The sequence below is a fragment of the Gadus morhua genome, chromosome 4 (assembly GCF_902167405.1).
Source record: "Gadus morhua chromosome 4, gadMor3.0, whole genome shotgun sequence".
NCBI lineage: Eukaryota > Metazoa > Chordata > Actinopteri > Gadiformes > Gadidae > Gadus > Gadus morhua.
The window spans coordinates 4683899-4700036 of NC_044051.1; the positions used below are offsets into that span (position 1 = coordinate 4683899).

Here is a 16138-nt window from a genome sequence, read left to right on the forward strand (position 1 = left end):
CTCTGATTGTCCTCAGTTGATGGTCGCGATGGACAACCGCGTCTGTCTGCTGAATGTCTGAACGGAAACGTATTCTGTGTCTGTCGGCTGAATGTTTGAACGGAAATGTATTCTGTGTTTGTGTTTGTGTGTGTGTGCGTGTGCGTGCACGTACGCATGTGTGCATGTATCTCTGCCTGCATCCTTGAGTAGGAATCACTGCGTAGCGTATCTAACCGAAACAGTGATATTATTCTTCAGTCTCAGGAAAACTAGATGTTCTGAAAGTTCCACAAGCCCAATTCGTGGGCTGCCAAAACGTGTGAGACGTTGAGTCTTGCTGTGTCTCAGTTCCAATATTTGTTTCAGTTTCTCTCTCGCTTTTTCCCACCCCCTGAAAATATCCCTTCATAAGAACATGGATATCTGTAAGTTAGTAAATCGCCTTTTCCCCAGAACATGGATATCTATAAAGGGGTGATATTGTGCCAACATAAGCAACATTTGCTACAGTCCACTGGGTAGGTTGGTCGACTGATCCATCCAGCATACATCTAGGTGGACAAGCCCACTTCTGATGTCACTTAAACCCAGGAACATGCAGATTTTCAATCGGCTCGTAACGGCTAATCACACTCACACCTGGTGGCATAATATCACCCCTTTGAGTTAGTAAATAGCCCCATAATCAGGAAATGGATATGTTCTGGGGGCGGGCCTACTCACGACAGCAGTGAAGTCCTGGGCTTGCCACAGTAGCCAGTCCTCACTGAGGGTGTACAGAGCCTTCTCGGTGACAGAGTCCACGGGTCCTTTGGCGATCTGCTGCGTCAGGGCGCTCACCAGGAAGTACAGGTGCTGGCCCGCACTCTCCTGCTCACAAACACACACGCACACACACACCGCGGGGACGAAGAGAAGGGTAGGGATCAGATCCCCTTCCTCTACTCTGGTTCTACAACAACGTCCTTTCAGAGAGATGTAACCTCAAAATGAAACCAAAAGCTAAAGCCGCTTAAAATATAGTTATAGGTGACACTGGACAGAAAGGTTACACTCATTATCCATTATAGTAGCATATTATATGCATTAGCATAACATAGCATTACTACGCTGTGTTGGCCTACGCTGTTAGTAAATTATTACTCAACCCTAGTTAACTGATAATTAACTAGTTAGTTGATGATTATTACTTCATAACTTAATGTTAATTAATGGTTATTAAATGTACTCTTATTGTTAAGTGTTACCCTTTTTATTATATGTCAACCATCAACAGTCCTTTTCCAAAAAGTCTCAGTCACGGCCAACGTCTGGTGTTGACATTGTATTCAACATCAGCTGTTAGCCGTGACTCTGATGACATTTAATTCTAAGGTCTGCCCACGTCCCTGTGGTCTGACCGTTGTTGGTGTGTTGTTCTAAACAAGGAAGCAGGTCATGAGACTCGGTCTGGCACGCATCTCTATGGCTCAAGCCCTGCCGAGCGACAGGAAGTCAGAGAGAGGAGTTGAAAATCAAGCACCTTGTTTTCTCTTTGTCTAGTCTAATTCGCATGCAAATCTGGGGATTTATCCTTACAGAACCGGTTTAGAAACCGTAAAAGATTTGTCTTTTAAGTCTTGTGTGTTCCGCTTTTTTGCGTTTCAATGTGAAATGTGCTACTCAAACCAAAGGTGTGACTTACTCACATGTGACGATGTTTCATCACGCCCTGTGGGAGAATGTCACTTTTGTCGCCGTGGCTGCTGGTTTCCTGATAGGGTTTCAGTTTAAGCAGCTTTTGAAGGTTATTCTTTTTGTGTAATTATCTGTTTATCTTTCTGTCTTCCCCCACCACACCTACTTCCCTCCTAGCCCATCTTTAAAAGGAGCCACCCCTACCTTTTGTTCCTTCTAAGGGTGACCTCGAATCGTCCAAGCTACCCTAAAGGACTGCATTTATATGACGCACTTCTAAGCAGTGGCCACTCAAAGCGCTTCACAATAATGCCTAGCATTCACCCATTCATGCACACATTCACACACCGACGACAAGGCGACAGCCAGCTTGTCAGGAGCAGTCAGGGTGAGGTGTCTTGCTCAGGGACACCTCGCCACTCCGAGCCGAAGATCAAGCGAGCAACCTTCCGGTTACCAGCCAACATCCGGAGCCATATGCCGCCCCAATGCGTTCTCAAGACATAGCTCACTTCCCACCAAGGTTTCGGAGTCACGGTTTGCTCCTTGCCCTTCTGAGGACCCACGGTCACGTTAAACTCCACCTTTTACAAAAGCTGCCGCCGCACCCACCCTGAGGAAGCCGTACAGGCAGATGGACATCCAGTTGGTGAGGACCTTCTCCACGATGGACTGCGTGCGGCGCAGCACCATCTTGTGCTGGCCGTTGCTGGGCTGCTCCATGGCCGCCCGCAGCAGCTGCTCCATCACCTCCGTCAGGTAGCCCAGGTCGCGGTGCAGCGCCACCGTCAGGACGGAGGCCACCGTGCACCTGCAGACCACGCAGGTACGATTGTATGGTGATATACTCATACATGCATGATAACATGATGATACACTCATGATACACTCGGGCCTAAAAAAAAAAGTTGTTTGGTTCCGGTTTCCGACCGACCCTGTCAATTTATGTGTGACCCAAATAATTTTATGAGCTTTAAAACTATAATTACGTTTTGGTACAGCACCTCTTCATTCTGTACAAGGATGAGCGAATTTTCTCGTTTTTAAATGAAAACAACCTAGCTATCGTTCGCCGCTGCTGGAAAAAATAAAATAAAAAAATAAAATAAATTCCCTACCTACCCATGACCTCAACTGACAACCAACAGGAACCAAACTTTTTTTTTTTTTAGGCCTTATATGGTGATATACTCATACATGCATGATTACATGATGATACACTCATGATACACTCACGATACACCAGTGGCGGTTTTAGGCACGGGCGACCCGGGCAGATGCCCGGGGCGGCATATTTGCGGGGGGCGGCAAATCACATGGGGGGCGCCACGAGCAGTATAAAAAAAAAATGCGTTGCGGTTATCAATGAAGTACGACATAATATTGCGTGGGGAATAGGTATTCTGGCGCCCCCTCTGGCTGCAGGCGCACACTTGTTCGTATAGACGGAGAGAAACCCTCACCGAAGGGTGACCCCCCGATACCCACGATACCCCCCCCCCCCCGTCAACAATCGCTGCCCGGGGCGGAAGTGGACCTAGGATCGCCACTGCGATACACTCACGATACGCTCACGATACACTCATGCACCTGCCGAGACCACGCATGTACGGTTATATTTTATAATCATGCCCCTGCGAGGAAGTCCCATGTACGATTATGAAATAAGACAATAGAGGAATAGAGGAGACCTTACTACACCCGCTAGAAGTCTGGTGTGGTGCTACTCCACTTCTACACTCACCAGACGTCTGGAGTGGTGCTACTCCACTTCTACACCCACCAGACGTCTGGAGTGGTGCTACTCCACTTCTACACCCACCAGACGTCTGGAGTGGTGCTACTCCACTTCTACAACCACCAGACGTCTGGAGTGGTGCTACTCCACTACTACACCCACCAGACGTCTGGAGTGGTGCTACTCCACTACTACCCACCAGACGTCTTATTCACTTCCATTCACTTATTCACTATCTCATTCATTCACCCATCATCTCATTCACTCAACAATCAACACACTTGTGCTGGATGGTGAAGGACTTCTGCTCCTCCAAGGTGTGCACCATGGAGGTGAGGAACAAGGGCTCTCTGAGCAGCTGGGCCAGGCGCCCGCAGCCATCGTCCTGCTTCTCCATCTTCCTCGGGTCCTGACCACCACCGCACAACACACACACACAGACACACACACACACACACACACAAAGAGCACACGTGAGACGGAGAACCACAGGGAATTCACATGACACAGGTCGTTTTTGATAAAGAGCAGGTTAGGGGGTCAGGCGTCAAATGCCTGCAGGCATCAAACCCGGTACCTCTTAGAGGTACACTACTCTGGAGGTGATTCATCTAAACCAGACTTTGGATTAATGTCTGCCGGTAGACCAGCACCGATTTTGTATGAAATCTGAGCTTGCTTCATATTTGATTCGACGTTCATTCGATATTCAACCGTACTTCAAAGCTGAACGATTAGGAAAAAAGAAACGCACGGCCCCACCTGGCTGATGTCTTTGAGGCACGCCGTCATCAGACTTCCCCCCTGGGAGGAGATGGAGACAAGAACACCAATCAAATGGTGCAGGAACAATTGATTTGTGTCGGGATCAAGTATGGATCCACTTACATTTACATTTAGGGCATCTAGCAGACGCTTTATCCAAGAGACTTACAATAAGTACTTTTGTCAGAAGAAAAAGAAACAGCAAAACCGTTAGTCCCAAGCACTAACATTCGCTAGGCTAACACATCCCTGTATACAACAAACATAGCTAGGATAAGATGCTACACGATGCTAAGTACTATTTAGTGCAGGGACGTACAAAATACAATGTGTGTAGGAGGGGTGGGAGGGGGAGGCTATGAGGTGTCTAGGTGAACTCTGAACAAGTGAGTCTCGAGTCTTACCTCGGGGAAGAAGATCTTGGCGGCAAAGTGCTTGTAGTCCAGGAAGGGGATCGCCCCCACGTTCTCAATCAGGTCCGAGTCCTCCGTCTGCATGTCCACGAACCCTATCCCAGCACCCCGACCGGTTAGAACCAGTTCAGAACCATAGCTCGGGGCCAGTGGTCTTACTTAATAACAGTCGATAAAGTTTACAGTGACATATTTGCTACTGTGCTCATGTTGAGCACTCATATTTTTAATAGATATATTTGTGGTTTTCACTTGTTTGACATTCTGTCTCAGAAGACGCCATCATTACGTTTCGTTTCGTCACAGCGTGGTTGTGTTCCTAGCATCGCGACAGAGCTACCAATGGTGCGCTCCGTGTCCGGCTTCCCTCCTGGGGCTCACCTTGGCGGATGTCGTTCCTGATGTCCATCTCCAGGACCTCGATGAGATTGTTCATCCGGGCGGTGAGACTCCTCTTCTGCCAGCAGTAGACGCCCACCCCCGCTGGAAGACACAGGCATCACGTTCTCTTGTTATAATGGAGGCTCGGATCGAGCTATGCTACGGTTGCCATGCTAAGGTATGGTTTAGGTAAGGTAAGGTTAGGTAATGTTGTTATAATGGAGGGTCAGATTGTGCTATGCAATGGATGCTATGCTATGCCTTAGGTATGGTCGGTTAGTTAAGGTTGTTATAATGGAGGGTCAGATTCAGCTATGCTATGGTTGCTATGCTAAGATATGCTTTAGGTAAGGTCCGGTTCGCCAGGTTTGGTATAATGGAGGTTTAGATTCAGCTATGCTACGGTTGCTATGCTAAGGTATAATTTAGGTAAGGTTCTGTTAGCCAAAGGTTGAGGGAAGGAAGCCTATGGCCTTTCTTACTGCCCACGATCAAGGGAACTACGAGGAGAAGGAGCAGCAGTTTGAGGTAGTCAAAGTGCGTCAGGACTTTCGTCTGGCTTCCGTACATTATCTGAAAAACAGGCACAGCGAGGCATTGATTGGTTGATTGATTAATTGCATTCAAACAAATGCAAAGTCAATAAAACGCTTCGACTTTGGCGTGATGTGATCTACCTTCACTGCTGTTATCTCCGCATCAGAGGAGATCTGGATGACGCAGGTGATGAAGTCGGTGCCGCTGCTGCGTTCGATTTTTGTGATAACACAGTCGTAGTCTTCACCGCCCTGGACGCCCTTCACCCGCAGGTCCTCTGGGGCCATCTGGAGCTCATCTGACTTTTTCTGAACATCACAACAGAAGCCGCCGTTCGGGACTTATGGTCGGATTTACTTTTGCACACCACTTATACACATGGAGTTCACACACCGACGGCAGAGTCAGCCACGCAGGGCGACAGCCAGCTCGTCGGGAGCAGTGAGGGTGAGGTTTCTCACTCAGGGACACCTCGACACTCTAGTTGTAACCTTCCGGTTACAACTAGAGGTGGGAATCTCTTGGCAAGTCATGATTCAACGATTCGATTCTAAAGCGATGATCGATGCATCTCGATGCAACAATTTTTTTTATGTACATTTCCAATGCGTGATTTTCAAATATATATATATATATATATATATATTTATGTATACATCTGAGTTTGCTAATCACTTCCTACTTTTGGGATGATCATTAAAGACATCAACAGATGAATTAACTGAATTAAGAGAGAAAGCTTTTGTCACAAATATGACTTTCTATGAACAATGCAATAATCAATGCAGCTTGCATTAGAACACAATATGGAAGTAAGTAAAAAATAGGTTTCAGTGTTATTTTCTTTCTAATCTTTCTTTTCTATGCCATTAAAGAAAAAGCTGCTCTTGAATTAGAAGGAGTTCTTGTGTCTGGCTGTGAGTTTGCGTGCATGCTATGCGTAGGCTGAATCGCAATTGTGTCAAGACAAATCAGATTGGCCAATACACACTGAAGATAAATTAAATATATAAAAAAAGAAATATTCAGATTATTGATTTATCTGCATCGAGGCGGAATCGTTCTAGAGAGAATCGCACGATGCATCGAAGAATTGATTATTTTGTCCCACCCATAGTTACATCTAACCCGCTCTACCTCCTGAGCTAATCTGACTCAGCCGTCGACCTCTCTGCATTATTATGGGTATTCTAGATGAGGAGCGCAGCTTGCAGATTCAGAAAGTTAAAGTCCAGCCCACTTTGACTTCAATCTTGAGGACATCAACCACCATGTCACCACCATGCCTCAAAGCTTGAACCTAGCAGAGCTTGCTAACTCACTCACTAACCTACCTATCCACTCACTCATTCACTCACTAGCTCGCCCACCCACTCATTGACTCACCCATTCACCCACCTACCCACCCCCTCATTCACTCCCCCACTCACCCACCCACCCACCCCCTAACTCACTCACCCCCCTCACTCTACCACCCACCCCAGCATCACCCCACCCAGTGTTTGAAGGGGTCCCGGGGGCGACTGACCTCTATGGTGAGCCGTAGGTGGTCCGCCGCAGGCGCGGAGATGAAGTCGGTGAACTGGGGTTCTGGCAGGTAGCGGATGGCGGTGGGGCAGGCCAGCGTGTGATTGGCTACCCTCAGGGTCACAGTGCTGCTGAAGGGGTCGCGGTCTGCCGCCAGGCTCTCGAACTGCAGAGACTGTTGCGACGCAGGCACGTGAAAGGCGGCGCTGTGCTGTGCTGTGCGCGTGTGTGTGTGTGTGTGTGTGTGTGTGTGTGTGTGTGTGTGTGTGTGTGTGTGTGTGTGTGTGTGTGTGTGTGTGTGTGTGTGTGTGTGTGTGTGTGTGTGTGTGTGTCTGTGTCTGTGTATCTCTCTCTCTCCATATTCTTAAGCAAACATGTCTTGAAAGTGTGTGTGTGTGTCTTCGCAGGATCGTGTGCCTTCTCTTCCATGTGTGAGTGCGTTTGTGTGTGAGTGCATGCACGTGTGAGTGCATGCACGTGTGACTGCATGCATGTGTAAGTGCACGCGTTGGTAAGTGCGCACTAAGTGCGCCTGAACCAACTCACTTGGTCGCTTGACTCGGAGAAGGTGACCCTTTCATCTGTGTGGCTGTGGATGACCTCATTGACAAACTTCAGATTGGACACCGTGATGTTCATCCTCCTCTTCCCGCTGCACATTGGACCAATCGGAGAACAGAAGCCCACATCAGAAGCCAATCAGGGAAGCAGAATCTAGATAAAGCTGATGCTACCCCAATAACCAAAATGAGGGCTTTTGTACCAGCAAACAAGTAATGTAGAGTGAAAATGTAGTGTAGTAAACGGCAACTGCTCAACAAAAACACGTAATATTATACATTCAAAATGTTTTGAATAACTTCCCATGTCTGCAGTTAAAGGAATCAGCACAACACATTGGCCTCCCGTATCAGACTTCGCGGCTATAGGGGCTGCATCTATCCAAGGAGAATGTATAGAAATTCCTTCCTAGGAAGTTCCTGATCGTAATTAAACAAACAGGGTTTATATGACTTATATATTATAGTTACGATTGATATTTCCACGACAGTATTATTATTACATTATATTATGTTATAATCGTAGCAATTTAGCCGCGTCAGGAGAGCACCTGATAGGATGAAGGAGAGGGACCCAAACAACAAAAGGTGTCGATGCAGCTTGATAAAAAGGTTTGATATTAAATGCCTCTCCAGAAGTGGGCGTGGCAAGGTCAGGCCATCTTTTTTTTTATTTTTTTTTTATTTATTTTTTTATTATGTTTATTTATTTATTTTTTCCACAATGTCTTGTTTTTTAAACGATTTATGATGACTATATGCTCTGTAAGGTGACCTTGGGTGTCTTGAAAGGCACCTCTAAATTAAATGTATTATTTATTTATTTATTTATTTATTATCCATGTGTCCGTGGTTTTAAGTTTGCGTGCAGCTGCTGCAGACCGGAACTATGAACTAGGTCATGGTATTGTCAACGTTTCTCTGAAGCGTGGGCAAGGAGGGGCGGTATGGGAACACACAGATGGGGAGCGCTCGGGGCCTGTGGTAGGCCGGACGTGGTTGGGCTCACTCTCGGTTTCGGTGATGGGCTGGTGGTGAGGGGGGCCAACCTCATGGAATTGGTTTGCACCCTTCACTATCTTCTGCCAACTCACACGGTGATATTAATATGTGGATTTATTCACATGCAGAGATGCTGTAAAAGAGGGGAGGAAAGGGTCAGCCACGCTGCCGAGACGTCCAGTGATTTGACTTCGCAAACCAAAATCAACAGAAATAAACACAAAACATGCCACTGGAAACCACGCCTGCATAAAGAGACACTGTTTTGGAAGTAATATAAATCCATGATACTAGACAGTGTTATACTTACTGAACATTTTTTTTAATATAATTCTATTCAATTATCTACACATGTTTTTATTTTATTGTAACTGTTGTCTATTTCAACGTCCTAACTGCAGTACCCTCGCAGACCACTAGTGGTACCGTAGGTGGAAAAACACAGCCTGGGGAGGACACCTTTAGAAGCTGAAGTTACGAGTTCTTGAGATGAGTGGTTGAGTGGTTATAAGCGTGTGTAAGTGTGCTTCGATCGAGCCACACGCACCCGGAAACACACACAGCAGATAAGCCCACACACACACACACCCAGCCACGTTCCACTGAAATGTTGGTCAACCATACGGATTATAACCTGTGTGTGCATTCGGATCGACGCCCGCTCAGCGACGACCATTCCAAGTATTCAGATTCTGTCCCTCATTCTTATACTAATTTGATTCTGAATATTGATGTTATGTAACAATGCTAGTACATTTATCCAACTGAGATCAGACTGCGAAACAGTATAATGTTAATGTAATTATAAATATAACAAGTTTGTATTTCTAGTCAAAGCCATGGAGTAGGAATTAACCACTTTTCCTTTTTGCTTTGGCCAACTGTACTTTACTCTCTAGACCACTTGTGGTTTTTAGAAAGAAGAGACGATTCTAAGGGTGCAGATTTTGGCGGGAAAAACGTGTGCGTCAAAGTGGGTCTTGCATGAGGTCTATGGTCGATGGTGGCAAGGCTCAAGGCTACCACCAAAGTGGTCGCATCTGAGACCATTCATTGTCTATATGCATTTTTCATCCCGGGTTGCATCGGTGCCAGTAAAAACAAAAGATATATACGAGGGTTCGAACAAACGCTTTAACACGGGAACTGCACCAATGTGATGTAACATATCAAAACAGGGCTGTAACGACACAGACATGAGTTGACGTCGTCTTTACGTTTACATTTAGGGGAATTAGCAGACGCTTTTTCCCAAAGCGACTTACAATAAGTACATTTGTCAGAATTCGTCAGAATTTGTCAGAGACTACTCCCGTTGAGATTCTGAAACGTTCAAATTGGTTAGCACACGGAATAAGCCTTCAAAAAGCTAAACTAAAACCTCATGACTAAGTGCTGTGTGAAGGAAGTCAGCGGGTTTCAGATCCACTCTCGGTTCGAGTCTGACTCGGTTAGGACAGAGCTTCAATGTGAGGCGGGACACACCTCAGACGAGCCACGGAGCCATGGAGCCCCATCGGGCAGCGTGGTAGACAGTATAAAACACGTCAGAGGATTGGATTAAGGTCCTGCTCTGTGTTTGAAGTGATGGGTGGTGATGAAGGTTTGGAGCCGTGCTGGACCCCACAGAGAGGCTGTGTGCAGCACTGGTGTGAGTGGTCACGTTGGGAACATGACCCACTTCTATTCCTGTTTGTACAGACTGCCTAACAGTGGGATGTACAGCATGCAAAGTTTAGATTAATTTAGATTAGATGCCCCACAGCACTTGCCCTGATCAAGATATGTGCATGCAAATAAAATACACACTCACACCGCACACCGCACACACACACACACACACACACACACACACACACACACACACACACACACACTATTCCGGATGACGGATCACGGGTGTAATACCTTAATACCAGCCTGTTATTATTAGAAGGTAGAATTGTTTTATATAAGAGGAGGAGGAACGCAAAGAGTTGGTTTGTGAGGAAAGATGTCAAGGTACTGATGGTTCTAAAGAAACAGACCCCATATGCAATAAAAACATTTTACAATTTCTTCCAAGGAAGTTCATCTGCTCTAAGTATTTGACACAAATGTTTGTTACGGGACAAAAACATGCCAATACTGCGACAAAGCCTCCAAAATATGGGGTGCAACCACATTTGTAACGAGGCCAGCTAATAAAAATGTCATTGGTTGAAGATGTTATTCTTGAGCCCTGAGTGGTGATGGCTGGTTGCCAAGGTAACCAATCCAACAGATAGCATGTGAAACAGGGGAAGTTACACACAGGTGGCATTTCCTGCCTGGGCATTGCTGCCCGGTCAGGCGGATATTTTCTCAGCACCATACCACTCATGACTTATGGCAACTTATACCTATTTCATTTATAAATATTTCACTATTCAATATTTTACCAGTTAATATTCAAAATGCAGTATATTGCGAATAAACTTTTTACTTCAATAATTGTGGTGAATATTGTACTAATAAATATTTTATTTAAAAGATATATATTTAAAAAGTAAATTCATTTTTTACTTATGATGTTGTATAATCGTTTTTGTTAAATAGTTAAATAATGTTAAAAGTTTTCCTTTGATTATTTTGCTAAAACATATTTCACTGAAAATATTTAACTTTAAATACTCGACTTAAACATATTTGACTTTAAATATTATATTTGTAAATATTTACTTGAAACATTTGAGCTGACTTATCTACACCATGACTCCGCCCCCTACCTGGCCCAGGTGGTGTCCGGGGAGATGGAGGCGCAGACCGGCGCCGACAGGTAGGTGAGCGACGCGTTGCCGTGGCAACCGCCGTCGGGCAGGAGGAGGCAGACCTCGACCCGGCCCTTGTCTCCGGCGGGGATGTGGAAGGTCAGGCTGGCCCCCGTATTGCGCCTCACCGAAGCCCTACGCACAGAGAGGGGCGTCAGGGTCGTTATCCTCACTTTAAGTCGTCTTAGTACGTGCTACACGTGAACCTCCTTAGGTGGCGTAATGTGATTGGTTCGTCATCTCGGGATATTGGGCAATATCCCATGACTGTGATCTCAAACTTGGGATTTTGTTTTCATTGCATGACGGCCGTCTCGTCACGCTAATAAAAACTAAATCCCGGCAAAAAGTGTTATCAAGTTTATTTTTCGAGTGTTGTTCACGTGTAGTATATACTATAACAATTATTCACCTCAGGCTCCGTGATTCACTTCGCCTTCGGCGAGTAATGGTTAAATAGCTGCCATTATTAATAAATAATAGCTGACATTAGTAATTATAACTGCCATTATTAATAATAGCTGCCATTATTAATAATAGCTGACATTAGTAATTATAACTGCCATTATTAATAATAGCTGCCATTATTAATAATAGCTGACATTAGTAATTATAACTGCCATTATTAATAATAGCTGACATTATTACTACAACTGTTGCTCACAGCCTCCAATCAGCTGACTTTGTGTTCCTCAGAAATCATATTGCTGCTGTCATCATTTCCTATCCTCGTTATGACGTTAACATTGTTTAACGTTTTTATCTCACCTCATGTTGGGATAATGGTAACTAATGATTACTATTACTACTTACTATCATTATTTATGTTGTTATTGTTGTCAAGGCTTAAATATTTAAAGGAATAATTTGCCTTTACAAACCGTTAGGAAAATCGGCCTTTTCCTGTGTTTTAGTGACATCACACAAGTGGGCGTACTTGGTGGAAGGCCTATAATATCACCCCTTTAATAACATGGATCTGAATCCACTGTTATTCTGCTCTGGGTGAAAGCGTCTAAAAGTGCTAAGCGACCAACACAGTGTACCTAAATGCTTAGTTATGGTTCCAGGTCGACGCTACACAAGGAGGTGTACAGACCGAATACGGCCTGACGGACCCTCCTTGCGGACCCTCTCCTTGCGTCCACCGCAAGGGCTTGACCTGCACTTCCAAAAATTCGTAGAACCAAAGCAGGTTCACGTCTCCGTGGTCATTGCGTTGCGCGGACGTGGAACCATAACGAGGCCTTTAGCCCCGACTGTCGCGTTGACTGTCTTCACCCACTCTTTCGCGCTGCAGTCCAGGTGTCCTTGAAGCCGAACTCCGATCACATGACCCAGGTTCCTTCCCGTCAGCACCGCGTTGTTTTTACCGTAGAAGGACATCTCACTCGGGGTAATGTTGAATATCTCTGGCTGATAAGAAAGCCACACGTTAACACACCCACCACGTATGAACACGCGCACATGCACACACACACACACACACACACACACACACGTACGTGCACATACAAACATGCATATACACGCACATGCACACACACACACACACACACACACACACACACACACACACACACACACACACACACACACACACACGTAAGTGTACATACACACACACGGGTGCATGAACACTCGCACATGCACGCACACAACCGCACAAGCACACTTTACTGAAAAAGGTTCTGCAGAAATATCGGAGTGTTGAAATCGCATCCGCACACGGATTAGTCAATATGTTTGTTTTCCCGTTTCCATCGACTATTTTAGATTCTAAAACCCACAGAATTGATTTTGCTTTCACAATGTTGTGATGTCCTCGCTCTTCCTAAAATAATCACACAAGGCTGAGCCTCATGAGGAACCAGACCTACCAGAGAGTCAACCCCGGTCTGCAGACCCTGGCAGATGGACATCTGTGGAGAGGAACCAGAAGGTCGCACCATGAACACGTGAAACAGGAACACGTGAAACAGGAACACTTGAAACATGAACACGTGAAACATGAACACACCAACAAGGGGAGCCGGTCACATGGTGACAGTAGAACCAACAATAACAGGTATATAACAGGTATCCACAGATACACAGTGAATACCTTATGAAATTAAAGTAATGTGGAATAACTGTATTCATATTTAACGTTTAACCACATAAAGGAATGATGGATGAAGAAGGGAGAGGGATGGTTCTAGGATGGGGGTAGAGGGGGTGGAAGGGAGGGTGATGGATTGATGATGGATGATGGATTGATTGATGATGGTGGGAGGGTAGATATGGATAGATGGAGGAGGGACTGATAGATAGATGTAGGAGAAGAAGATGATTGAAGGGATGGAAGGAGAGATGGTCTGGAGGAGAGAGGGACATTGGGTGGTGCTCAGATGGACGGAGCGTTACATTCAGAGCTCCGCTGCGTGTCCACGTACAGGCCCCGTTGCTCCACCCACACCCGGCAGCGAGGCACTGGCTACACCTGAACCAGGAACAGACACAGGTTCACCCCACCGGGTCACAAAGCGCTCACATCCTCCCCTGAGGCCCCGGTTCCCACAGACTGTGGAGTACAATGTGAAGGTTGGATGGTGTAGGGCGTCTGAGTACGGGAGACCTACAGTAGGGGAGTGGGAGCTCCGGTGATCCCAGAGCAGTTGAGGAGGTTCAGTTCTTCAGTCACATCCACTTCCCCCAGGCTCAGGGTGACGCTCACACGCAGGCCTGCTGTTGTAGAACAGACACGTTGTCGTGTTAGCTCAGTAGCAAAAAAGAAGTCACAATTTACTTTAGAAGTTGGAAAGGAATTGAAATGAGGGGGATCTCTCGAACCGTGTTTGATAACAACTTAATGGAGTTGTGTTAGTTTCAGAACACAGTATACAATTAATGAGATAATCTGTTAACGTCTCAGTTTATTACATGAATCTTTAAACTATTTATATTGTTTCATACTACTAGTAATATTATCTACTTTTGTTTGGAGAAAGGCCCCTGGAAGTCTTATAGAATAATGTACCCTTTTCAGAGTTGTTGATAGTTGGGTAAGGTAACGCTTCTGAGAGGGGAGAAAGGGGTCCATTACTGACCAATCACAGGAGGCAGCAGGCAGGTGCATTCTGGGTATTTGTACCCTAGTCCTCCCAGCACTCCGACGCTTGAGTCGAATCGGCAGGAGAAGTTAGCAGGAGCTCCACCTCTCTTCAGGTGGGTGAAGACCACCAGCGTGATCTGGGAACGAAAGAGGAGGAGAAGGCTTGGGGTTGACGATTGTGATTGAAAATCTTGATGTTGTTTAGTTTTAATAAGTTGAGCTCTTCCTTCCGGTTTTGTTATCTGGCCACCCCATCTGATAACAGTTTTTTCCTAGTTCCCCTTATGTTGACCTCGTCCTTTGGGTTTGACCGGTCAGAAAGACCAACTTATCTATACCAGAATGATGTGATGATGTGATTGCGATTGTTTGATGCCACATATATATATATACATATGTATATATATATATATATATATATATATATACACATGTATATACATATATATATATACATATGTATATATATATATATATATATATATACATATGTATATATATATATATATATATATATATACATATGTATATATATATATATATATATATACATATGTATATATATATATGTGGCATCAAACAATCGCAATCAAACAATCGCAATCACATCATCACATCATTCTGGTATAGATAAGTTGTACATATATATATATATATATATATATATATATATATATATATATATATATATATGGCATCAAACAATGGCAATTGCAATAACATTCTCAAAACATAACCATCCCTGACTTGTCTCTCGTAACTCACACCTCAAATGATATGATTAAAACGTGATAAGACCTGAATTGGAACTTCTCTAATGTCACCTATAATTGCTGTTACTGTGTCAACTTTTTGTTTGACTCTCATCACGTCTAATCTGAATCTAATAGCGGTTGCTAATTGTGTGGAAGTTGGGAAACCGAACGCAGAGCAACCTGCCACGCAGTAGAACATTACTAACGTTTGCAAAACAAATACAGAACTGCAGCCACTGAATCCGAAGGAGAAGGAACCAGGCAACAGAAACATAAGGAACTGATACGGAAAGACACAACTGGGGAACTCAGGTAAAAAAGGAACACAGGAGGTTCGCATCTGAAACGAACACAGCCAACAAATGTTTGGCCAGCAAGATCAAAGGGAGATAAGTTGGCCGCGTAACAATTGTGGGCCTCTGGCAGTTGGCTTGGTGCTTCCTGTTCAGCCTCCACATGTTTGCCTACACCAGTGGCGTCCCTATACATATATATATGTATATATGCATACATACATATATATATATATATATATATATATATATATATATATATATATATATATATATATATATATATATATATATATATATATATATATATATATATAAATAATATACATGTAAGGTTTGCCTCACTTGTATTCATTTTAGTCTGAAATAACTTGAATGGAACTTTAGCTGTTGGGGGATAAGCAGCACAGCAGTCAGGTAGCTATTTAAAGCTATAATGAACTGCGTATTTTGTTTATTTAGGTAAAGCATTATGAAAGAATTTGAATGCACGATAAAGCGTACAAACAAAAAAAGGCCTGGATGTTTATGAAACCTAGAAACGCCCCTGGCATCCACCTCCATCTCGTGCCCTCAAGCTCTGATAGTCGAATCGCAGAAGCTGCTCGACACGTTTGGTAAACAC

The 16138-nt window shown here is 44.6% G+C and overlaps 2 protein-coding genes across 9 annotated transcripts in view; both read right to left on the reverse strand.

Moving 5' to 3' along the window:
- LOC115542665 (plexin-C1) overlaps positions 1-16138 on the reverse strand; it is a 156695-nt gene that overhangs the window by 101644 nt on the left and 38913 nt on the right. The gene's annotated exons all lie outside the window — the stretch shown is intronic.
- The window catches only part of LOC115542662 (plexin-C1), a 32458-nt gene that overhangs the window by 7991 nt on the left and 8329 nt on the right, over positions 1-16138 (reverse strand). For 2 of the 7 annotated variants that reach the window (XM_030354989.1, XM_030354996.1), the window contains exons 6-21: positions 14461-14602; positions 13993-14098; positions 13778-13853; positions 13252-13293; positions 12657-12787; positions 11330-11506; positions 7567-7672; positions 7022-7195; positions 5634-5801; positions 5439-5529; positions 4957-5058; positions 4567-4670; positions 4160-4201; positions 3679-3806; positions 2272-2470; positions 706-852 (exon numbers count right to left, since the gene is read on the reverse strand). In XM_030354989.1, the coding sequence (XP_030210849.1) occupies positions 706-852; positions 2272-2470; positions 3679-3806; positions 4160-4201; positions 4567-4670; positions 4957-5058; positions 5439-5529; positions 5634-5801; positions 7022-7195; positions 7567-7672; positions 11330-11506; positions 12657-12787; positions 13252-13293; positions 13778-13853; positions 13993-14098; positions 14461-14602 (1935 nt within the window). The remainder of the gene's footprint in view (positions 1-705; positions 853-2271; positions 2471-3678; positions 3807-4159; positions 4202-4566; positions 4671-4956; positions 5059-5438; positions 5530-5633; positions 5802-7021; positions 7196-7566; positions 7673-11329; positions 11507-12656; positions 12788-13251; positions 13294-13777; positions 13854-13992; positions 14099-14460; positions 14603-16138) is intronic. The other 5 variants (XM_030354991.1, XM_030354992.1, XM_030354994.1 and 2 more) reach the window with 5 other exon arrangements.